This window comes from Rhinolophus sinicus, linkage group LG03, assembly GCF_036562045.2.
Source record: "Rhinolophus sinicus isolate RSC01 linkage group LG03, ASM3656204v1, whole genome shotgun sequence".
Classification (NCBI taxonomy): domain Eukaryota; kingdom Metazoa; phylum Chordata; class Mammalia; order Chiroptera; family Rhinolophidae; genus Rhinolophus; species Rhinolophus sinicus.
Window position 1 is genome coordinate 135443490 of NC_133753.1, and position 24709 is coordinate 135468198.

General features: G+C 39.8%; 1 protein-coding gene across 8 annotated transcripts in view; it reads right to left on the reverse strand.

The window, feature by feature from the left end:
- Window positions 1-24709, reverse strand: part of CAST (calpastatin) — a 110354-nt gene that overhangs the window by 58646 nt on the left and 26999 nt on the right. For 5 of the 8 annotated variants that reach the window (XM_019727909.2, XM_019727906.2, XM_019727910.2 and 2 more), the window contains exon 3: window positions 17190-17261. In XM_019727909.2, the coding sequence (XP_019583468.2) occupies window positions 17190-17261 (72 nt within the window). Of the gene's footprint in view, window positions 1-11741; window positions 11984-17189; window positions 17262-24709 lie in introns of those variants that run through there. The other 3 variants (XM_019727911.2, XM_074328684.1, XM_019727913.2) reach the window with 3 other exon arrangements.

The following is a 24709-nucleotide window of genomic DNA, read 5'->3' on the forward strand; positions in this document are numbered from 1 at the left end:
CTGTTTCCTGTAAGACACCTGGAATAAACCATAGGGCTGATGAGGGGCTTTCTAAGGAAAGCACTGCCATTCTGCACAGACACCATTTATGGACTCAGGGAGTACAGGTTCACAGTTTTCGTTATGTAATGATAGATTATTCAGTTCAGGAAATGAATATTCAGATGTTTAGGTTTGTCTATTGTTTGCTATGCTGTCACACCATGACATGCATTCTTGCAATGCCTTCAATTAGTAAGATGGCGTAATGGTGCTTTTAGAGACCTGCAATTCAGTCACCTAACAAAGCACAGTATTTGTCGTAACAAAAACATGAATTCCTTCCATCACCATATATTCGATCCCCCTTACCCTCATCTCTCACCCCCCACCCCCCACCCCCCTTACCCTCTGGCAACCACCAAACCATTGTCTGTGTCTATGAGTTTCTGTTTCTCATTTGTTTGTCTTGTTCTTTTGTTGCTTTTGGTTTATATACCACATATCAGTGAAATCACATGGTTCTCTGCTTTTTCTGTCTGACTTATTTCGCTCAGCATTACACTCTCAAGATCCATCCATGTCACCCCAATAAATTTAATAAAATTAAAAAAAAAAAAGCAAACAAAAAACAAACAAACATGAATTCCATTGAAAGATAAACAATGGATCATCTATGAATGAAGTCAAACCATCTCTGTCAGGCAGAACATGGCTTTGTGCCCACAGATCTACCTAGGGCACAAACTATACCTCAGCATATATGTTAATAGGAAATAAAGTCGGTTATGATAGGATCTTAGGTACAATACGATGTTATAAGAGACCAGAAGTGGGAGACTATTTCTGAGACGCGGGTTTGAAGGTGGTTAGGAATCACTTCACAGGGGAGATGGAAACTATTTATTTAATATTTATTGTGGTGTAATCGACAGAGAGGTGGGGACTACAGAATCTTCTATGTGCCAGGAACTTGACAAGCGATTCCAATATATCTTTATAAAATTCTAGGAGGTAGCCATTACTATCTGCCTTTTATAAATGAGAAAGGTAGGTAATTTGCCTAAGATCTCACAGTACAGAAGTGGTGGGAGCTTGCATTTGAACAGATATGACAATAATGCCCATGCACTTTGGGCTATAACAAGTTGACTCCCCTACTTTTAGAAATTTAAACAAAATATTTGGATTTTCAAAATAAATGGAGAGTCAGATTGAGATAAGGTTTTCATTCCAGGTGAGCTAGACTTAGAGACAGGAAAGTACCAGAGATACTCAGTCCAGAGTGCAGCACGCTAGATGAAGTGGAGCACTGCAAAATGAGTCAGTCTGAACATTATCTGGGGGAAACAGAAGATGATTGATTTTATTCCAGCTGAGTATGCTGCGCATGCATGAAATACAGCGTTAAAAGGGACACACAGACTTAAGATAAAAATAGAACACTTAAGCTCTACTTGCTGTGGGAAGTGGAGAGCACATGAAGCTGTGGCCTCTGATGCAACATCTGGGCAGACTTCAAAATAAACATCCAAATGTTGCCTGGCAACCGGGACAATAGCCACAGCTGAACTATGACTTGCATCCAAGCCAGAGAGGCTGTGGAACGTTTGGCTACACCCTGTGAGTGTCTGGTTGGTTATGAGCTCTGACACTGGACCATCCCAAGTGCTTAGAAAAACATCCACAAAAGGCATGAAGTGGAACTTCCGATACTACGAGGCAACTACTGCTTTGCAAAATCCAGTCAGTACTTCAGTGTTGTTGGGTTTTTTTTTTCCCCTTGTAATTATAATTATTTGTGGGCAAGGAATAGAGCAAGCCACACAGCCTGGATTAGTCATCAAAGAATAGAAAAGCAGCTATTTTTCAGAAGTTATGTTCCTGTCTCTAGGGACCCTGATTACTTTTCAGATGCATGAAATGATTCCAACTATGCATGACATGGTAGACGAGCAAAGCAGAGAAGTTAGACCTGGAAAGGACCGCCTACTTTCCTCTTCCAGTTCCTCCCCTAAAAAAGCTTTGTCTGGCTAGATTTACTTAAGCCTGTGAGTCCAGCAATTTCAGTATAACAGAGGCTACATAATGAACAATGAAGATGGCCCCTGACAATGTATGTGACCTTGGTCTTAACCTCTCTGGAACAGTTTCCTCATCTATAAATTGTCAGGCTTGAGAATTCCGGAGTTCTGCAACTCTGATATTATATGCTGCAATTATGTGAAGCTGATTAAATAATGTACCCAATGATACATGTTCAAATGGGAAACACAGGAGTTTAGCCTCTGGCGTCCCCGAGACCCAGGGTCTAATTTGACAGTGTTACTTCAGGCAAGCTGCTTAACTTCTCCAAATTTGACTATTTTAATTTGTTGACTGGGTATAAAAGTGATTATGCCCATAAGACAGTAGTGAGGATTAAATGTGGTCATGGTTATAAAGTGTGTGGCTCCGTGTCTGGCACCAGATAAGTGATTAACAGCAGTGACATTCATTATTTCAGGAATACTAACAGCCTCAAAGGTTTTCCTCAGTCTCTGAATGGAAGAGCAGCTCTGTGGTGACCACTCTGCATTGAGAAGTTACACATACATGTTATCTTTCTTAAAGAAAAAAGGGCAACATTATTTTCCTTTATGGCATTTTCTTTGGATTCAAAGGCATGGCTTGTTTAGGTGTAGGTTCCAGTCGATACAGAAACAGGAATCTTGGTAGCAGCACAGTTTTGTACAAACCCTAAAAGATTATGAGCTCATCTAAAGCATATATGGTTATTGCTATGATTATTGTATAAGGATAAAAACCTCTGAGCTCTGCTGAACAATCGCCTCAGAGCCTTTCAGCTTAGCTTCCATAAGTGCACTCAAATTCATTTCTTAGGTGTAGACCTAACAGAGTGAGAGGACATGAGAACTTCTACGGTCCTTGTATTATAAAACCAACTGCCAGCCTAATAATCTCTACAGGGACGATAGACTCAAAATATCTCTAACAGAAAGTGAGTGGGAATTTATAAGGAAATACTGAGATAGAGCCAATCGTGTGACAGCTAAGATATGGACCCTGTCACATGCCCATTCTTGCAGCCAGCTTCTCAGTGAAGCATGTTCTTAATAAGAAGGCTTATGTGACAGGAATTGTAACAAGGCTTCCGTGTTCAAGCTGATCTTTAAATAATCAAAATGAAAATGTGGAGTGAAGTGAAATCTCATTCTGGAAACTGATGAGACAAGTAAAGAGTTAACAGGAGAGAGCTTGTGGGCTAACAGGAATGAGCTAAACATTAACCATTTGGCTCTGAATCCCCTGGCTCGCACTGCACCTGCAGGCTGACAAGCACCTTACATCCATCATAGGTAGGAACAGAACAGTTCCCAATCTCAACAGCAACCCCCTGCAAGCTGACACCCATCGTATATGGGAACAGAACACTTTCCAACCGCAACAGCAAAGCTGACACCCATCATAGATGGAAACAGGACAGTTCCCAGGAGAAGACAATTGTAACGGCAGCCCCCCTGCAAGCTGACAAACACCCTACATCCTGCTTAGAAAAATATAAAACCCCAGCACTCCTTCTCGTCGGTGCAGCTGTCCCTATCGGGCTCTGCCCGGCACAGCTCCGTTTGCCAGTATGTCTCTTACCACGCTGTCTCAGCAGTTCTTTATATTAAACTGCCCTTGTGAAACTTCTTCTGCCAGTTTCAAACAAAACTCTCTCTCTCCTTGACTTTCAAAAAATCTTTTTACTCTTGTAGAGTCTTGTCAATTCTTTTACATTCTGTGAACGATCAGGGGTGAATTCTATGCCAAGACAGAAACCTTTAAGAATAACAAATTCACAACTGTATACTAACAGCAACTTTCATCTTTGCAGAGATGAACGAGGCAGTGTTCTGCAGTACTTAGGAGAATGGCTGTGGAGCCAGATCACTTGGGTTTGAATTCCAGCTCTGCTACCAGTTGTGTGACTGTGACCAAATTCCTTAACTGCTCTGTGCCTCAGTTTCCTCATCTGTAAAATTGGAATAATAATAGTATCTTCCACTGTATTTCATCCCACTTTTCCCTAGGACAAAAATCCAGTGGAATAGAAAAACTGATTTTAAAGTAGGTTTCACTTGAAATTGATGTAAAAATATGAACAGTGCTGCTTATCCTTCAATCAAAGCAGAAGTTCCGTATTCCTACACAAGAAAGTTTTTAGTTATGTACTATTTAATCCTGCTATTAAAAAATTTCACCCCTTTCAAAGACAGCTAATTTATCCCTTCTCTGCTGTCTGTTAAAATGTCTAAAGAAACTCTGTCAATAAAACTATTATCTGCTAATTCCAATCAGTGTGCAATACTCTCTTTCACACAAGCAAGAAACCTTATTCATCAGAGAGAATTCCAACAGTATGAAGATACCGAGCAGAACAATAGAGAGCACAATATTGATTTCTAGGGCTTTTTTGAATTTAAATACAAATTCCTTTCTCAGTTATTTAAACTGCCTAGATATAAACTACTGAGTGGAGGGTTTTATAAGACCAGTCTACTGAAAAGAGCTTTAGAATCAAGAAGAATCTTGCCATGTGACCTAGGATACTTATTTAATCTCACTGGGCCCTAGTCTTCTCATTTATTAAATTTTCCTAATACACACTGACCTAGTTGCAAAATATGCAACTCTTAAGAGGATTAAATGAAATCCTCTGTAAGTCACTTAGCATAGTTGTTCAATAAATTAATAAATGGTTGGTTTCTTTTTCTTCTTCCTATGTATTTTCACATACCTAGATCCTGGAGAGTTTCTCCAAACTATATACATGCTGCTGGACCCTCTCCCAGAGCATTCCAGAATTATTTTCAGATTTTCGAAACTAGCTAGAACGTCCTTTGTTAAGTTTTATTTGATTCCTATTGGTTGTCTTTCCATTTTGAACAGTAATCAAACCTTCAGTTCATTGGTCTGTAGGAGAATGTGGAACAGCTATACATACACTGAGAAGATGTAGTTTACCATATCAATTGGAAATTAATTGGTGTATTTTGCCAAGATTTTAATTGCAAATATGTAGATCACTGTTTATCATATTCAAACTTTGTGAAGAGGTATAAGAAAACGATTGTTAGAGGACTGGAGAAGAAAACAATTCTAATACAAAGAATACAATTCTAAGTATGCTGGGCTAGGAATCCTGGCCTACCACAAAAACACTGAGAATAATTCAACACCCATTAATGCAATAATTAAAAGATTCTTAAAACCAAGGGAAGCCTCAAATTCAACAGCCAAAAGAGGTTAACCTTTCCTTTTTGGTCTCTGAATATTCAGTATGGGTGTACATTGTTTCTTAATGATGTACCTAAAATTCCAAACAATTAATGATAAGTTAATTGACTGATTGACTTAAAAGTCAAGGTTAGAGTAAGATATCACATTGAAGATAGTTTAGTTCTATAACATTGCTGGGGGAAAATGATCATTAATTCTAATCACTGAAACTATATGCAAAATAGAGAAATTCATACTTTAAATTTAAACATGTTGTGCTAAAAATGTACATAGTGATTTCACAATCAGTGTATGTCATGTTATGGGGCAATGTGACTGGCTAAGCACTAACACCTTAGCTTGACGGTTCCCAGGAACACTCATTCACAGGCAGTGTGTGGGGAGGGACGGGGATGGACGCACAGGGACTTAGAAACTAACAAAGGGGAAAGGGCTGGGGGAAGAGGAAGTATTGTATACCAACAAGCTATAAGCCCCTCAAGTGATTCTGAAACTCCCTGACATTAAGAATCACTTGTTTAGGTAATTTAAAACAAGATGACTTTATAGTGGGTCCATGAAATGACTACTATTTGCTACCATCTATTGTTATCTATTGGTACTTTCCTCCTGGTAACAAACTTAGTCTCTTCATACTTTCATTTGATCAAAAGAAAGGAACCAGACCACATAAGATATTAGAATAAATTCACAAAATTACTTTTCAAAAGTACTTCCCAGCTAGTTTTTTTCCAGCCAGTGCTAACAAGACCCTAGGTGTTCCCTAAAGAGAGTCCTGGAGGACCTCAAGAATATTTGTCCTCTTCAGTCTTACGGCCCTAAAACTCAGGGATACTTGTGATTATGCTGACAGCCCACACCCTTTCTTACACTATAAGAAATTGTATGCTGTAGACAATCCAATGCCAATACTGTTGTCATTTTATAGGCAGATATTCTGGACCATTACAGAAACTCTTAATGTTATACACATCCACTATTCAGCTCAGCTGCAAGGGTTTTTGCGTGTGTTTTTTTTTAAAAACAGGATGCAATTTTCAAATGCTATATTAATTACATTTTTAGAAACTAATATTTGTCTATCTCTGTAGATCAGGGGTCTAAAACTCAAACGAAAATATGTGTTGGGTGATGTGAAGGAGTATATCAGGCCAGTAAGAAGAGGGCGTAGTGAGCTTTCCAACAAAGCAGAGCATACATTCCTCACCTAAAGGCTTTCAAACATTTTAACACATTGTGCAGACCAACAAAATAAGTCTGAATGCTGATGGACAAACGCTCTTCTGTTCCAGACATACAGAAATACTGGATAAAATTTAAAGAAAAATTAAATAAATAGAGACAAATCAAGAGATGGTGAGTATGAGAGAGACGTTAAGAATATGGGAAGATAAAATAGTCTGGCTACCAGTTTCAATTTCCTGCTGTAGGCAAAGCCCTGTGAACTTGATACATCTTTGTAAATAACATTATGAAAAGATGCAAGTCTGAAAGTGGGAGAGGCACCATTTTAGATTAATTGTTAGCAGGAGAATATTTATATTCAAGGACTAATGACGACTAGCCACAGTCATGGAGTTATATAAAAGCGTTTTCTTTTTTGCCCTATTGGATATAAACACAATTGCTTATTTTCATGATAAGGAATACATTTTTACAAAACATATGTATCTGAAAGACATTCAAATAATTCCATTCTCTGTTACTTTCTCTGGCCACCCTCTCAGTATAGCTAATACAGAAACAACGTGCAGAAGGCTGAGCCCCTGGTTTCTCTGTAGGAACCGAGTTCTCTCACCCTTCCCCTAACAACTCTATTCTGGGCATCTCCGGAGGCTCTGAGGCCTGGTCTAGGTCTTTATACTTAATTCACTTGTGCAGGGGACCTCAAATCCGTTACAGAGTCTAGAGAACATGCATGCATACTAGGCTGGCCTCAATCTCTTATGGCAACTTTGAGTGAAATGGGAGTGGTCCAGGCTCTTGCTTAGGCTCCAAAAGTGGGCCATGAACATCAGTCAGTTCACGGGGCACTCTCAGTATGATTCAGAAGTCCGAACCCCTCTGGACACCTGGAATTCTCACCAAGATTTCACTGCACTGCCAAGGCCAGAAAACTACTTACAGATAGGCTCTGTATAGTCCTACTCACTTCTTAGCATAGTGGTTACCAAACTTTAACAGTTGTAAGGACTCATCCAGAGAGCAGCTTAAGCCATAGATTCCTCAGTGATTCTGACTGGGGAGGTCTGAGGTAGGGCTTGGGAAATCTCCATTTTTAAGTAAGTATCCCAGGTGAATTTGACGCAGATGCTATCTGTCATGTAACACTGTCTTGGGGAACTCCAAGGGTGTGTACCACATCCTCAGGACCAGTACTGGGTGGGTCCCAGGGCCGTGGATTAGTCTGGAATTACCCTACTGGCTTGCATTCTCTATTTGCGGACCAAGAACCTTCTCTTTTCTAAGGAGACCCCAACTGTTAAAGTTCATTCTCTGCAATTAAGGAGGCCTTGCTTACATCATAGTTATGTCTTCATTCCTTAGGAGTCCAATGGCAAGACACACTGGGAAACGCTAGACAACCTTACCTTGACGGCTTACCAACATCTTATCCATTGTAATCAGCATGTACCATGGAGTCTCTCAATCCCACATAAGAGCCCACGTACAAGTGTAGGGGGAGACGGTAGTCTCCCGACTGGGAGTTGGGGGCAAGTATGGAAGGAAGAGATTAAGACAATAATGAATGAGGAGAGCCAATCTGTGGGAAGGTGGGTGTGTATTAGACTATAAGAGTCCTACCTCTGACTAAGTGGACTCCCCCTGAATAACATCCCAGACCCTGGGGTCTGTGTCCATCTTGGCCATTTGGTTTTCCACTTTGTACCAGCCTCCTGGTTGTAGGTTTCTTTGAAGGGACTCATATCCCTAGTCTTTATTCCCAGAAAAACAGGTCCACAACCATAACCTCATCCCCCTTCTGTCAGCCTTCCACTGTGTTTTTATAATATATAGCACCTTGACAGCAATGCTATTTAGCACTTTTCACATTGTATTTTTATATTAGTTATATGGTGTATACCTCATTTCTGTATCTTTAGCACCATGTCTGGCCCATTGTAGAATCCCCGCATTTTCTCCCCCAAGAAAAGAAGAAGAGTTCCTTCTTGATCTTTTCTGATTATCCACTCTTTAACCTTTAGCCAAAGCACAAACCGATATTAAGTTTCAAAACTCTACATATAGATCCTATGAAGTAGAATAAAAATGAATGTAATTTTGCCTTTTCCACCTACCCAGGATAAATCTCTGTACTAATGCAACAGCATCTCAGGGCTCTATTCATATTAAGATAAAAGCAACCTTCTTTTGCAATTCAATAAGTATTTATTGAGCAACTACTATGGTAGAAGCTATGGGGGTACAAAGATGTGGGTCCTGTCTTCAAGGGGCTCACAATCTAGTAAAAAGCTGGCATTCTAAGAACAAAAGTAGTAACCAGAGCTAAATAAGACTATGTAACCAAACGAGACTGCAGTGTGTGACAACTTTTCGTGCACTGCAGCTCATTTTTTTGGAAAGTATGTTATGGAGAATTGTTACATATGTCCTAAGGAACAGTAGTGTGGTGGTTAAGAGATCAGGCTCTTCATTAATCTATAAAATGGGCACAATGAGAGTATCTATCTCATTGCATTATCATCACATCATGTAAAGTGATCAGTGTATGCCTAGGACATAGCAATTTTCAGTAAATGTAGCTATAATGGTTAATAACCTATTCTAATACAGATTACGCAGATTTCCTGGAACCTATTGCAGTCACTTTCTAATAATTTATTATTACTGCCTAGTGTAGACAAGAGAGAAGAGTAACAATGTCACTTTGCTAGCAGTAAGATTACGCACAGCTCCATGTGAACCTCCAATGTCCAAATATATGGACTTGCTCAGAAGCAAGCATGTCTTAAGATATAACGTAAAGTGCCCTTAAGAATTGGGAACAATGGGAATGAGTAATTATTTGTATGGCTTTCCATATAAATATTATGGCTCATTCTTAACCAGGGGAGATAGCACCCAACTAAAGGAATTAAAAAATGTGTAAGAGTGCTTTTGGTCACGCTTTGGCATTCAGTGGGAGCAAGACAGTCCTGCCCAATTAACAGCTGTCACCCCAAATGCCAACAGTACCCTGCTGAGAAACATTGGGTAGCTGACATTTTTACGTTAAAAGCGATTCACAGAGAAAAAATAAAACGCAATTGTTTGTGAAGACCCACTGTACTTTCCCAGTATGCAGATTATTAATTCAATACATCAGAAAAACCATAGGATAAAATATGTTTCTCTTAATGAGATCAGACATTGGTGCTAAAACATATATTCCAGATTCATATAGTGCCCAAAATGAGGGCACTGTAAAGTATAATGAAAGAGAAGATACAAAGATATATAAAATCTTTGTATATATATCTTTGTATATATATATATGTATATATATATATATCTTTATATATATGTGTGTGTGTGTGTATATATATATATATATATATATATATATATATATACACACACACACACACACACACACACACACACGGGTTTATTTAAACAGGACTAGCAATTAGACAGTTCATGTCGGGAAAAGTAAATAGTTCCACCTAAGAAGTAGTGATGCTTTAAAGATACAACTGTTATTATAAATAATAATAGGAACACAAATACTTGGCTGATTTTAAGAAGTTAGTTCAAATTAATTTGTCATGTTTTCCTAATCTCTCTCTCCCTCTCTCTCTCTTAGTTTCATGCTTTCAAACTGTTATTTTATGTGATACCTTTCAAATTTTCATTATGGGAGAGAATAATACTCAGCCAATTACTGTATTTCCCCAAAAATAAGACCTAACTGGAAAATAAGCCCTAGCATGATTTTTCAGGATGCTCGTAATATAAAATAAGCCCTACCGTATTTCCCTGAAAATAAGACCGGGTCTTATATTAATTTTTGCTCCAAAAGACACATTAGGGCTTATTTTATATTACGAGCATCCTGAAAAATCATGTTACGGCTTATTTTCCGGTTAGGTCTTATTTTGGGGGAAACATGATATGTAATCAATTCCTCTAGCGCATTGGGAATCTTCTCTCAAAGCATGTGAACTGAACCACAGACAACGTGAATGTGCTGCTTCATCAACACTGTCGTGCAGTCTGCAACACTCACTTGTTTATAACAGGCTCCAAGAGTCCTTGCTGCGTGCACATGGATTGTCACTCCACCCTCAGTGCTACCAGCCGCCTACCCCTTCTCCATCAGTCGGTAGATGTGGCCTTTCCTAGTTAGGCATGATTTTGCTACATGTCACTATTTGGTTTTAATCCTATACTGTCTCCTAGAACCCAGACAGCACTCCCTCCCCATCACATTCCTAGCAACAAATATCCTTTCAGATGCTGAACCACCAGTGTGAAAAGTTGAATTCAGTGCCCACAATCAACACATCAGGAAAAGGCACTCCATAGTTATTGATAAGAAAACAAACTTTCCCATTTTGATAGTAGGTGCCACTCCTTATTGACTTCCCCTGCAATGCAGAGGTTTTCTCTCTAAAAAGCATCTCACACAGCAAGAACTTTCCGGAGTTGCTGATTAAGCTTGACTGTTCCTCTGATTCATACTTGGATTCCTAGAAGACTAGTCAGAAGTCCCAAGGTCTTGTCCCTTAAAAAAGCTTCCTAAACTCTCTGCCTAATTTTCTCAAAGTATAAAATGGGAATAAAGAACTTGCCTCTTGCACTGAGGACCGCTGGGACTCTAACTGTATAGAAAAGATTGTTAAATCTCTATGTAAACACTACATTCTTGAAAGATAGACACAATAAGTAACCCTCAGAGATGTTATCGGATCACAGTCTCAGGTTGTGTTCAAGGAACTAGAACAGAAACATGTTCCAACAGTTGCCATGCCACACCCAGCATGTATCAGGTACATAGGAGAGGTTACAGTGAGTGAGCTCATTGTCTAAAACAGCAGTCATCACAGTGGAGGGGGCAGGGCCGGCAGAAAAGGCGGGGAAGTGGGGGGTCCGGTATAATCCTAGAGATAAAAGTGCCAAACTATATAGACATAGCTGCTGTTTTTCTTCTTTCAGCATTATTCCCGGGTCATGTATATGCCTGGTTTTGTAACCCTGCCACGTCAGGTGACCAGACACATTCCCAGCTGAAGAGCCAGCAAGTGTCACCGACTGGGAGGAGGGGTCGACAAGTAGCACACTAACTTAAAACCCATTTGAAAAGGAATGTATCTTCAGACTCAAGAGACTAGAAAAAGCGCATGTCCAAGCCGGGAGAGCCAACAGCAGGGTAGGTAGGAGCCTGGGACACACAGGACCCGCACTAAAGCAGCTGCCGCCCTCCTGGGAGTCAGACGCAGCCTTGGAGAGAAGCGGCAGAAATCAGTACTCACTCTGTGTCAAGCTTCCCGGCCCAGAGACTTCAGCTGGGTTGTCAGGATGTTTGCATTCCTGGTTGGGCTCGGCCCCCACGGTTTCAGTTTAAGGTCCAGCAGAGCCCGCAGAGAGCGACTGGGCGGTCCCGGGATGCGACGCAGGCTGCTCCCGCCCTCCTCCCGGGTGACTCATCACGAGGTGGCTTCCCAGAGGCTGGCTAATTGAACAAGTGGGCCTGTTAGGCAGGCCACACTGCAGGCTGATGGCAGAGGTCCGCTGCTCCTAGGCTGTCACCCTTTTACTCGACCAAAATCAGGGAGCAAGGGTGGGTGCTCTTTGTGAGTGCTCTCTGCAAATACACGCCCCCAAATATCTCTTTTCAAATTATAAAGCAAATTAATGAGGCCTACCACCAAGGATTCAAGAAAACATTTCAAATTGTATAATGGATTTTTTAAAAAGAGCCATTTAACTAAGTCAGAATTTTACTGAATTACTCATTATGACTAAAAGTTTCACAATAAACAAAAATGGATTTTAATCCATTGCATAAAATAAGAATTCATGAGTCCACACTGCTATAAATAAATGAATGAATAAATAAATAGGGGAAAGGAAATACTCTTTCTTAGAGAAGAATGCCAATGAATAAATATAAAATGAATGATGGAGTTGAGAGGAAAGAGTAATGAAATTTTAAAGAAATACGGAAAGACAATGTTTCCCAAGGCCATAAACCAACGACAATAAAGACTCCGGATGCTGAGCGTGGGGTGTGAGTGCAGGAGGTGGTGGTGGTCAGTGATTGAGGAGCAGAGACCTCACACCCACCTCGTGACAGCTGAGCAGTGACGCGCTGCTGCTTCCAGCCAAGGCAGAAGTGACGGCCAGCTGGCACTAAAAAGATGGGGGGCTCATCTGCACCACTTTGAACCTGACATCCACCGAGCAGTCAAAGCAGGCGGGGTCCCTCTGACTTCTGCAAGATGTTCCTCACAGCCACCTTATTTATTTTCATGTTTCATTTACTTCTGTTAAATAACGCTGGGGAAGTAAGAGCCTTTCCAACTAATATTTTATAATTCCCTGAACCGACGAGCCTGTCCTTATAATTCTTCTTGATCAAAACATAGCTTAAAAATTCCTTTTTTATTTATCATTAGTATTTTCTTTCTTTCTTTCTCTTTTTAACTAAACCTCGGCTCATCTAGATTTCACTGATGATGCATTTTTCCTGTGACAAAAACAGCACAGGGCAACTTATTTGGGTCACATCCCAGTAGGGATGAGCCCTGCGTCTCACAGTCCCCAGTGGTAGGCAGCATAGCTCCCTCAATGAAGGTCAGTATTTCTGTGCTCCTGAAGAGTACAGATGAGTACTCATGTGTTACGTAACAAGTCCTCCAAAGCTTCATATCCTGCAAGACAGGAAGTAGCTCCTTTCCTAAGAGACGCAGAGGGCATCAGTGCACCCTGATATTCTGTGGCTATCTAGTCCCTGAGGCTCAGAGGCTCATCCTTGCTCCCAGTGTGGTCCCCATACCATCTGCGTCTGAAACTCCTACTAAATATATACAATTCTGGGCCTTACCCAATGCTGGTGAATCAGAATTTGTTGGCTCGAAACCTGAGAATCTGCAGTTAACCAGATTCTCCAATAAGGTTTAGGTAATCTAAGGTACAGGTAGTCTACACTAACCACTTTCAGCACAATTCAGCATCCTCCTTCCTCAGGTTGTGGTTGCCAGACCAGCAGCATCAGCATCAACTTGGAGCTTCTTAGAAAAGCAGATTCTCAGCCTCACCCTAGACTACCTGAATCAGAATCTTCATTTTAATAAAAACCCCATGGATTCAATAAGCACATTAAAATACGAGAATTACTGCTCTGGATCTTGTTTCCCAAACTCTGGTTATTTGTATATTATCCATAATATATATTTTTAACCTGCAATTAGTATACTATATTTACTTAATATTTTAAAAAATAGTTTTACTTTTAACCTTGACGTTAGCCTTGTCTTAAGCAAAACTATGCATGGGATCATGAGTTTGAAGTGCTACTTCACTTTTTTAAAGTACATTAAAATATATGCATAATTATTACAATAAAAATGCTTTCCTGTTTAACACACAGTCATCTCATAAACCACAGGTGGTCCAAGGACACTGTGGGGTGAGGCTGACACTGAATGCAGGAATACTTTCCATAATACACAAAGACTTTACCTAGCCCCTCACTCATATAACAGATGAGAAAAGTAAGCAACTGAGACAAGAGCTATGTTGCCAAATTACCACAGCTATTTATGGCAGAACCAGGACCAAAATCACAAAGTATTTCTCTGACAGGTGCTTACTCCTTCACAGATCTCACCTCTAGCCGGGAATAAAGCTGTCTGTACCTTCTTCAGTTTAAAAAGCCTATCATCAATGATGTCCCTTCAGTTCAATTATGTAATTCCCTTGTTTTCTTTTCTTCAGTGGGTATTTTAACTCGGTATCACACATTTGCAAACCCTCACTACATATGGATAATTTTCCAGCCAACCAATATGTGCCTTTCCAAAGTAGAATACGGAACACTCACAACCGCAGGTTGCCTTGTAGAGAGGGTGAAGCATGTGACTTGTATCAGCCAATCAGATACGCCAAAAAAGAATGAGATTGGAAGTGAGCAGTGTGACAAGACCATGACCCACTGGGAAATGTGTGTTATGATAAATCTTGTTAGTCTTCAACATTGGCAGTGGCAGAGTTCCTGCCATCTGGTCCTAAATGTGATAGGTGCTGAGCTGTGGTGGCAGCAGGAAAAGCTCTCACAGTGTGGCGAGGCATTGTTTATGGCGGTGAAGTTAGATTCCTTCTGGAGGAGCCTTCTGGATTTCTCTACGAGCTACCCGCTAGCCTTAAGAAATTCTTTTTTGGCTTGAACTAGTCAGAGTGGATTCCAATCAAACTAATAACCTTAACCAACACATCTTCTTAATAGCTGTGGTCTTCTACAGAGAGATTCCTAATGTAGGTTCAACCTTGCTTTCCTCACCTGAATAAGGAAGTGATGAAAACAGAAGTTGCCTGAGAATTCCTCCAGCAATAAAATTGCTTGACTGATTATGGATCACAACTATTTTCACATTGGCTTTAATAAGAACCTATGTAATTTCTGCAACCTCACTAGTCCTCACTACTAATTTATAAAAAAATGAATTTTAAGCACTAGACATATTACAATAATTCTTTTAAGGTAGAAATATCTATGCCACTTAAAAACTTTCGATCTTCCAAGACCAGCACTTCATGGCAGAAGTGATATTATTTGTGTATATAATTACTCATTTTGCAAGAATTCTTATAAAACAGTTCTGCAACACAAGGTAACTCCTCTAATTATTCATAAACTTCAAATTTAATATTTAAGACAGACTTGCTTTTCTTGATATTGTAAAATTATCACTCACTTTAACTTTCAAGTTGAATGTGTCCGGAATCAAGAAACCAGGACTAATTCTCACAGCCAATTTATATCTACTATTTTGTCATGCGTTTTCTGACTGTGTTGAGAGAATATTACTTTGCCTGTGTGTGTTATGATCATTACTTGTGTAATAAAAGGCTTCCAGTGACCACAAATGCTACTTACCCCAGCTTTTCTAAATAAGCATGGGAATGATGATACTGAGATAAAGGCCTTTCAATCTGGCATTAAAAGAAGAAATAAATAAGTATACTATATGTATATAGTAGACACACACACATATATACACACATATATTCTTTCTTCCAATACTGCATTAGAGTTAAAGATATGAGAAAGAGTGAGGAATTAAACTGTGGGAAAACTAATATTCAGGAAACTGGTGAATAAAAGTGAGTCAGGAAACCAGAGTAAGAAAGAGCAACAGGAGAGAGAAGAATGGAGGTAGGAGAGAACAATGTTTTAGAAGGCAAGTAAAGAATGGCAAGCTTGCCATTAAATACTAAAACAATAAACATGTGGCTAAAATGTCTCCATCTCCCAGCTTTCTGGGACAGAGCAGGCTTTGGGGGAGACATCCAAATTCTTTATAACCATTGCAACTCAGAATGATTGGAAGATAACTTCCTGCATGAAGAAAAGATGGAAAAGGGACTGTTCTTCTGACTAAGTTCAAGAAAAAAACTGAATGTGATTTTCCACAATGTATAGATGTTCCAAGAGTTTAGGTACTAACAATTCTGGAAACAATTTTCAAATGATTCACTAAATCTCACTGGGTTGCGTTTTGCCAATGAGGCTTCTCATTTTTAGAGACATAATTTAAGGATAAGCTAAGTAAAGGTCCTAAGACCATAAAAGACAGTATATGTCTGGAAAAATATTTTTTTCGTTAGGATGGTATTTAACTCTGTGCCCAGCCTCTTCTCATTTCTCAGCTGAGTTTTCACAACTTTTGGGGGTTTGGAAAGCGGCCAGGACTCTGGGAGGCAATAAAATATTAACTTTTCACCAAGCAAGTAACATACATGAGAAAGTACACAGATTTCCTTAGGAGAGCCACCAGTTTTAAAGAAAAAAAATGCTTAGTTAAAATACTTGTATAGACAGTCCTGAAACAGGTTAAGGTTTTTGATAATTTGAACATAATGGAAGAACACAAATTGAAATGGGCTGAACATAACTATTGTACACAGAGGGTGCTAAAACAAATGTATACATATTTTAAGAAAGGAAAAAACTGTATTAAAATTGTAATACTCAATATATACCGATAATAAAAGATGAATAAAAGTCATGTGTATACCTTTTTTTGGCACCCCTGGTATATTAAAAACTTGCAGTTGCTTCTCTTGAAAGGTGACGTTTCAGTGATTTTTATAAGTTGCAAAGCTTTTGAGTATACTACCAAAGAATACTCAATCAGAGCTTATGAGGTCCAGTATGTCGAGAACCTTGTGTGAACAGGAAACTGGGTTCAAACGCCACCTGCATCTTACTGGCTTTGCGGTTTTGTCAAGGTTACTTAACCTCTCTGAGCCCTGGTTTCCTCAGGTACAAAGGAATAATAATTATAAGGTTGTAAGGGGATTACATAAGATAATTACATAGCATACTTAGCAGAGAGCCTGGTGTGGTTAATGCTCATTAAAGTATTTTGAATTAATTTCTGAAGTTGAAGGACTATGTTTCTACCCCCAGTATGTACAAAAGTCCCATATTATTTATAGATATTTATGAAAATAATATTTATTGGACACATTATTACATGCCAGTAAAAATTATAACATAAACGGTTTTACTAGATTTTAAATCATTCAAATCATTATTCAGAAATTGCATCCCTCCACGCCCAGTGCAGAAATGATATTTTTTTTGTTCAAAAACTTTCAGTGATATATGGACACTGTCTGCCTTTCTTATAGGCCGCACCCACTAATGACACACCTTAGAACAGGGGTCTTTTCATGTTCAGGAAATGACTGACCTTGGTGGCCGGGGCTGTTCCGCCAGCATGGGTTCTGGAGGGTTGACTGCTCCCATGGCTTGTTGTATTTTTCTTGAAAATAGAAAATATTTGTTTCAGTGGGGGAAAACATCTTAACAATGTACTCAAATTTTCACTAATACCTTCTCAAGCAAAAATCAGACTAATATACTAAGCACACAAAAAAATGAGTATCTTTTAATTTTTTGTATCTTTGCCTGAGAGTATATCCATATTGAAAAGGAAGAGTAGGTTGAATAAATCCCAATAGGTCAATATTCAATGATTATGGAGAACTGCAAAAATCCTCACATGGACAGTTGCCATTTTCCACCACAATGCAGTCCCGGAAACGCCACTCAGTGTGGAGCGGTTGCTTTCTCTCTCCCAATGTTGTAAAGAATACATCAGTACCCCCTCTGTGGAGGGTGATTCAGCAGTAAGCATCAAAGATGTAATTCTACTTCTAAAATTTTATCTTTGGGAAATAATATGAGAAGAGCAAAAGCCTTTTCTCTTCAAAGATATTCACCATAGTATTATAACATCAAAAAGCTGAAAACAACACAGGTAGTAAAAAATGTTCGTTGAGTGCTTACCATGTGCCAGGTAATTATTCTATTAGAATAATGGAATTATAGATAATACTAGAATAATAATGCTCTAATAAAAGAACATATGAGAGCATTATTATAATTGCTCTAAGCATTTTAATTATCATGTATAATAACTTATTTCATGTTTGCATTACCCGATATGAAGCTGGTAATATTGCTATCCCCACATAGGTGAGGAGACTGAGGAATGGAATGAGAACATAATGTGGTCATTTATAGCTAGTAAACAGCAGGATGTCAGCTTCAGATCCTATTCTCTTACCTACCTATCTTGCTTCTGTAATTGGGCATTATGCAATGGACAGCTCCAGGCTGAAATATGCGATTATTAAAAACCATGTTGAGAAAAACCTTTCGTTAAATGAAAACATATTATTCCTATTTTATATAAAGAAAAGTAAGATTATAAAATAGCATGTAGAGTATAATCTTTGAGGTTCATATGGGTTATTTTCTGATCACGGAGTTAAGAGTGATTTTTTAAAATATTCTTCACTGTGCTTTTTTGTATTTTCTTATATATCTATTGAACTGATAAAAGAACAATAAATGGGGGAAGGAAGGAAATGTAAACTACACAGTGCTGTTTCAATAAGGCTTTAATACCTTATATCTCTTATGACTATCTATAATTCAAAGAAACAAGCATATAAACTATGAGGTTTTATTGTACAAAATGGTGAGATTATGATACATCTATAAAATGTGAATAACGTACTCCAAATACTAGATGCAGGAGGGATGGTGATGCACTACCCAGCTGACATATAACACGTTAAAGAGTTGTATGGCTATGTAGCAAAATGTTTAAAAATAAATGAGAATGATTTGGTTTAAACCTTTAATATTTAGAAGAAATATTTAGCAACATTTATATTGCTTATTTTTTTCTTTTTAAATGCCTGCCATGAAAGCTTGGGCAGAAGCCTTTTGCTTCGGGGTAAATATTGCCTTAGCAAGAAGAAAAGACAAAATGTAGTTTTCTGTCCTCAAAGTATAATCTCTATGTGTCCACTGGCTGACCATTCCCACAGCACTTCAGGAAGATCACCGGGGTGGTGATCTAGAAACAGCAAGGTGGACACATTTTATAAAATGGTATCTAAGTGTCCTCAGAGGAATTTGCAGGAGTCCCAGGTTCTCGGGCATCACCTGTAGACTAAACAAATAGTCCTTCCTAGGCATACAAGCACTACCATCAACTACGGGAAATAAACTCCTAGATAAATGTGAAATAAAAGAGGATTCCAAAAAGCTAGTAATGTGGGTATGATATGGGAGACGGTGAAAGAAGGAGATGACCTAAATTTTATCCATATTACAAGTCTCTTTCCAAAGCATAAAGCATATTAACAAATAGCTTCTGATACCCACAGTGTGTACATGGATTGGGGCGGGACATAAGTCCAGTGGGGTTGTTCATTTTAACAATGAGGTTGTTCATTTTAAATGGGATTGTTCATTTTAACCTCGGTCCCCTTTCAACCTCCTCATTTTCCAGGGAGAAGACTAATGCCCGGAAGGGTCACATCATTGTCAAGTGTGCCCCAGCCACCCCGCACTGCAGCTCTTAGCCTTTGGTCTCAGCTCTAATCAAGGAAGGGCACAGTCCAATCGTGTGCTAACTACAGGTTCCATTCATTACCTCAAAGCCCACACACTGACCCTTGGCTCACCTGTCAATGAATGCCAATATAACACGTCAGCTAGGACTTGCCCATGAGGACTGAAAAGCTTGCCTTCTGGCTGAGTTATGAAAATACTAAGTTAAAAATAATAACTATTTAAACACATGCTGATTTTTTGTTTCACCTCTATATCAACTCGAGGTTTACTTATAAAAAAATGATTTAATAATAAATTCAATGTCTTTTAACTCAAAAGGTGACTCGCAAGTTGAGGATCACTCAGCTCTCCTGTGGGTGTGACCTGTCACCCCGTGAGACACCTGGATTATCTAGTCTACAAGGGACCAATTTAATTTATTGAAACAAGAATAGGATTTTAAAAATGATCTTTCTTTTCATTTTTATCTAACAAGCATTTATTAAGCCCTTAGTCAATGTCAGACACTTAAAACACAATGGAAAACTTAGAAATACACACGTATACCAAAACACAGACTCCTTATTCTCAGATTAGTAACCAACATTTAATTACAGATTGTATGGCTGATATACGAGACTTGGTTCTCTTTCTCCAATTATGTCTGACTTCATGCATTCCTTCACTCATTCACTCCCTCACTGGACAGACATTTATTGAACCTTGGCTATGAGCCTGGTGCTATTCTAGGCACTGTGGATGTAATGACCAATGAAACAGAAAAAGGTCCTAATCTTATAGTGCTTACATTCTAGTCAGAAGACTCAGACTCTAAATAAGTCAACAAAAAACAAGATTATTTCAGCAAGTGATGAGTGCTGTAAAGACACTAAAACAGCATAATGTAACAGAATGACTGGCCGAGGGTTGCTTCAGACAGGATAGACAAAAGTGATATTTGACTGAGACCTGACTGCAAATAAACCAACCGTAAATATGGGATGGGGGAGGGGAGGCATTCTAGGTAGCTAGAGTAGCCTGTGCAAAAGCCCTGAGGTAGGAATGAGCTTGGCAAGCTGGCAGAACAGAAAGTAGTGCAGGTGAAGCATGGTGAGCAGAGGCATATGAGATGAAACAGGATGCTGAATCAAGATATGTAGTCAGTAGTGACAGACGTTTAGGATGGCCCTACAGCCAGGTGTGTGTGAGATCATCAGTTTCTTCCAGCTTTGGCCTGCTTCCTGATTTTCTCTGGGTGCTATCTAGCTCTCGAGTCCTCCCTTGACTCCAGGTGAAAAGTTCTCAGTCTTCTGGCTTCATGTCACCCCCTGCTTACTTTTGCAAGTGCCTTCTTCACCCTCACTCCCCCATTTCCTTACCATCACCATTGGTCCTTAGAAATCCCACTCTGGCCTAGACATACCCCTCACCTGGCTAGGTCTTCATTTCAGTAGCTAGTGACAGGGCTGGATCTACCCTCAGATAGAACAGAATTAATTCATCTACTCACAGAAAGCAGAAACTCTCGAAACCAGCGCATTTGGCTATGACTCTCCGAACATACAGATGTGCTCTAGTTTCTAAAAGATTAAGATGTTAAATGAGGATACTGATACTATGATAATTCAAATTCTGAGTTAAATTATCTTTCCCATAAACCTATAGACTTCTAGGCCATTGAGCAGATTTTTCCTTGCAAACAAACCACATTCCTTCTAATTTATGAGCACTTTTTAACTCAAGTTTTATAGAAAGGAAACTGTCAGGAACAGCCTGCCCTTCATCCCAAATGTCAAGTCGCAGGGATGGAGCCATGTCCTCCCTGCACTTCAGCATGTCACAGGGTCTCAGCTCTAACGACTGACAGGGACAGAAGTGCAGTCCCCCACACCCGACTTGCCTCTGCTGGACTCAAACTCCAGGACACCAAGTCTGATCTATGACATCACGCTGGTCCACAGCGTAATCTCTGCTGCTCTGGCACAGGCTCCTGAGTGTACACTGGGCCTGTTTCCATGGACTGAGAATCCCCACTTTCTACTGTAAGCAGCCTCTCTCACCTCCAAAGTAGTTCAGTGTCTGCCAGCCAAGAGCCCCACAAGAGGCACCTCATGCTCGCACAGAGAAGTTCAATAAAGAATGCCCAGATTAGATCAATTCTATCTGCAGTTGCAGAAAGGCATGGAAAGAACTAATCGCATACCTTTTTTGTGAGTCTGTTGCAGTTGATAATAAAAAATTTTATTGAATGAATCAGAACTCTTAAAAACTGTTTTCAAAGAAACAATGGAGTTCCAAGAATCAGGCAAAGAGTTGCCGTGTCACTATCTCCTAAAATCTTGGGAAAGGCCCCTGACGGAAGCCTCATGTCATCCTGAGACACATGACTCTGCAAAAAGAAAGTACTGCATTCTCTAGAATAATGGTTCTAACTTTTGATATATATGGCGAGAATCCTGGCCCCACCAAATGTCAGCTATGAAACTTGGGCACATTGATGAACATTTCTAAACACTAATTTTCTCATCTGAAAAGCGGAACAGCCCTACCCATATCTCGGAGGGAGACTGTGAGGATGAAATGAGATGAGGGATGACCTTTGGTTTCTGGCCCTCAGGTGGGAAATCCCTGCTCTAAAGAGAGAGGTCCAAAGGCCTTGGACAGGGCGACCCCAGTGGGCCTAGTTTTAACTCATGAGGTGTCTTAGTAGCTGTTGAGAATTTCTTTTACCCTTTATTATTTCTGTAAATTGAAAAAAGAATTGTTTTTTCATTGGACAGGGAAAAGTGATATTTTTTCCTTAGTACCAGCTATGAGTCTCATAACAGACACATTAAGTTACTTGGAAACAGTTTGATCCTTTTGAGGTTTGCTTTTAAGTTTTGTTAGGGTAACAAGAGCAGCCTTCAGAGTAGAAGCAACTTTTTTTTCAATACAGAGATGCTACCCTTCTGCGTAGTATCTGAGTAGAACCCAATGATTCTGAAATGAGGGAACACATCCTGTTCCTGGCCTGTGTGAGCGCTGGGGAGCCCACAGACAGACAGTACGATTCCTCAATCCATGCTCGCTAAGGGCGGCCGGGACCACATGCAGGTTAATACTGAAAGGCCGTCCCACTAAGTGTGGCCTGCCAGAGCCAGGGTGTATGTAGGTCCTTGTAGTCCTACATCAGATGTCAAAGATGAAGGCCCCTCTGGACCTTGCTCTGAAGGGTCCCACAGGTGCCGACATTGTCACACGGGTCTGTGGGGAGCAAGGTCATCACAGTCTGCAGGAATAGACTTGACTTCAGTGTGTTTCCTGAGAGTTGCAAGGGCTCATCTGAAGTACTATATAGGGTGTCAGGTCAGGATATTGCAAAAGAGGTGATTTCAATAGTTTCTGCTGCACATTTAGACATTAGCAGAATATCTGGAGAGCACTAGTAAAACACATTAGTATATGAACAAAGAAGTAAGTCAGTGACGAGGCTTATGACTGATAAAAATTTAAACAACCCAACTCTAAAACTGTGCTCGAGGTCTTTCAGAGTAAACGGAACCTAAGTTTATAAGCTGGGCCACATCCTTCTTTCAAGTACACGTTTGTTTCCCTTTTATATTAATGACGTTCTTATGTAAGGAATTTAGATTCTAAAGAGAGGAGTGCTTCTACCTGAAACAACTAAAAAAAAACAACCCAGACAAGTACATGACACAGTGGTTTTCAGACACTGGACACCAGGCAGGACAGGACAGAGTTCCCTGAGAGGGAAACAAAGGGGGGCATCCCTATGATTGCACAGTTTACTGCCTGGACAGTTTCCAGGCTGCCAGAACATGGAACTGGAGGAAGAACTCAGTAAGAAGCTAGTGGCTTCTCTGGGTTGAGGAAACGGAGCTGGGAGTTCCGCAGGCCAGGGGGCCGCCAGGGAGAGCACCCGAGAGGAGAGCTGCAGAGAGAGCTCCAGAGCTCTGCACATGCCTGCCCAGGAGGAAACCCCGAGTCTGGGGAAAGGACACCCAGAAGGAGCACAGGCATAAACGCTGGGGGGCCCACCAGCCCTGAACAGGACGTGTTCCCAGCAGTCAGAACCACTGGGTAGACTACGCAGAAGGAAGAGTCAGCCCTCCTTGGAAGGCTGCTCTGGTCTAGCCAAACAAAGCTTAAAAAGTAACCCAAAACATCAAACTGTTCCCAGGTAACTTAACTGTGTCCCAGAAGAAAACTTAAGAAAATTGAAGGCAACAAGAACAATAAACAAGCACCCAACGAGATGAAATTCACATCCGTTTGGCATCTAATAAAAAATTACAAGGCATGCATAGAAGCAGAAAAATACAACTTTATTTTCCATATGCAGGAAAATATGATGTTTAAAAAGTATAGGATCTTGATTGCATGCAGTCCTGGCTATACATATCTAGACGTATAATAAAAGGGCATAGAATTTATATACCCATGTGATACCCATGTCAGCTTCCTCGTTTTGTATTGCACTGTAGTTACATGAGATGTAACCAATGGGGAAACTGAATGAAGGGTACATAGGACCCATCCATACTATCTCTGCAATGTCCTGGGAATCAATAATTGTTTCAAACTAAAAAGCTTTTCAAAAGTACGCCAAGCAGAGACATAGAAGATACTTTTTTAAAAAGAAAACACCCAAATCAAACTTTTAACGATAGGAAATAAAACATCTGAGATGAAAAATACACTGGGATTAAGAACTGATGAGACACTGAAAAAGAAAAGATCAGCGAACTTAGAGACGTAGCAATAGAAACTACCCAAAATGAAACAGAGTAAAGGAATAGATGATAGAGAACTGAGAATCAGTGAGCTGAGGGACTTTGAGCAGCTACTATATGTATAACTGCAGCCTCCAAAGAGGAGGAGAAAGCTGAGGAAATGAAACAAAATATTTTAAGAAATAATGGTCAAAACATTTCCAAATCTGATGAAAACTATAAACCCACCAATCCAAGAACATCAACAAATTTCACTTAAGAGTAAGGGGTTGGGTAAGAAGAAAGGCACAAGTTGGTTTTTAGATTCCCATTCCTCAAAGACTTCCAGAGACAATGAAATATCCTTGAGTGGGGTGAGAGTATTTCCTGGCCATGAACTGGGCCAGAGTTCCTGCAGCCTCCAATCCAGTGATTGTCTTCTCCCTCCCAAAGTGCAAGGGAAAGGAGCTAATCCATTTTTCCACCAAAGTAATCACAGGTATTCCCTGGGGAGCCCTCCGGAGAGGGCAGGCCAGGGGATTCTCCAGGCAGCAATGATCAAATATTAGTAACAGACCGGATGTTGTAAGTGATGAGATTTCTGAGCATACAAATACATAAGAACTTTCACCTTAAATGAATA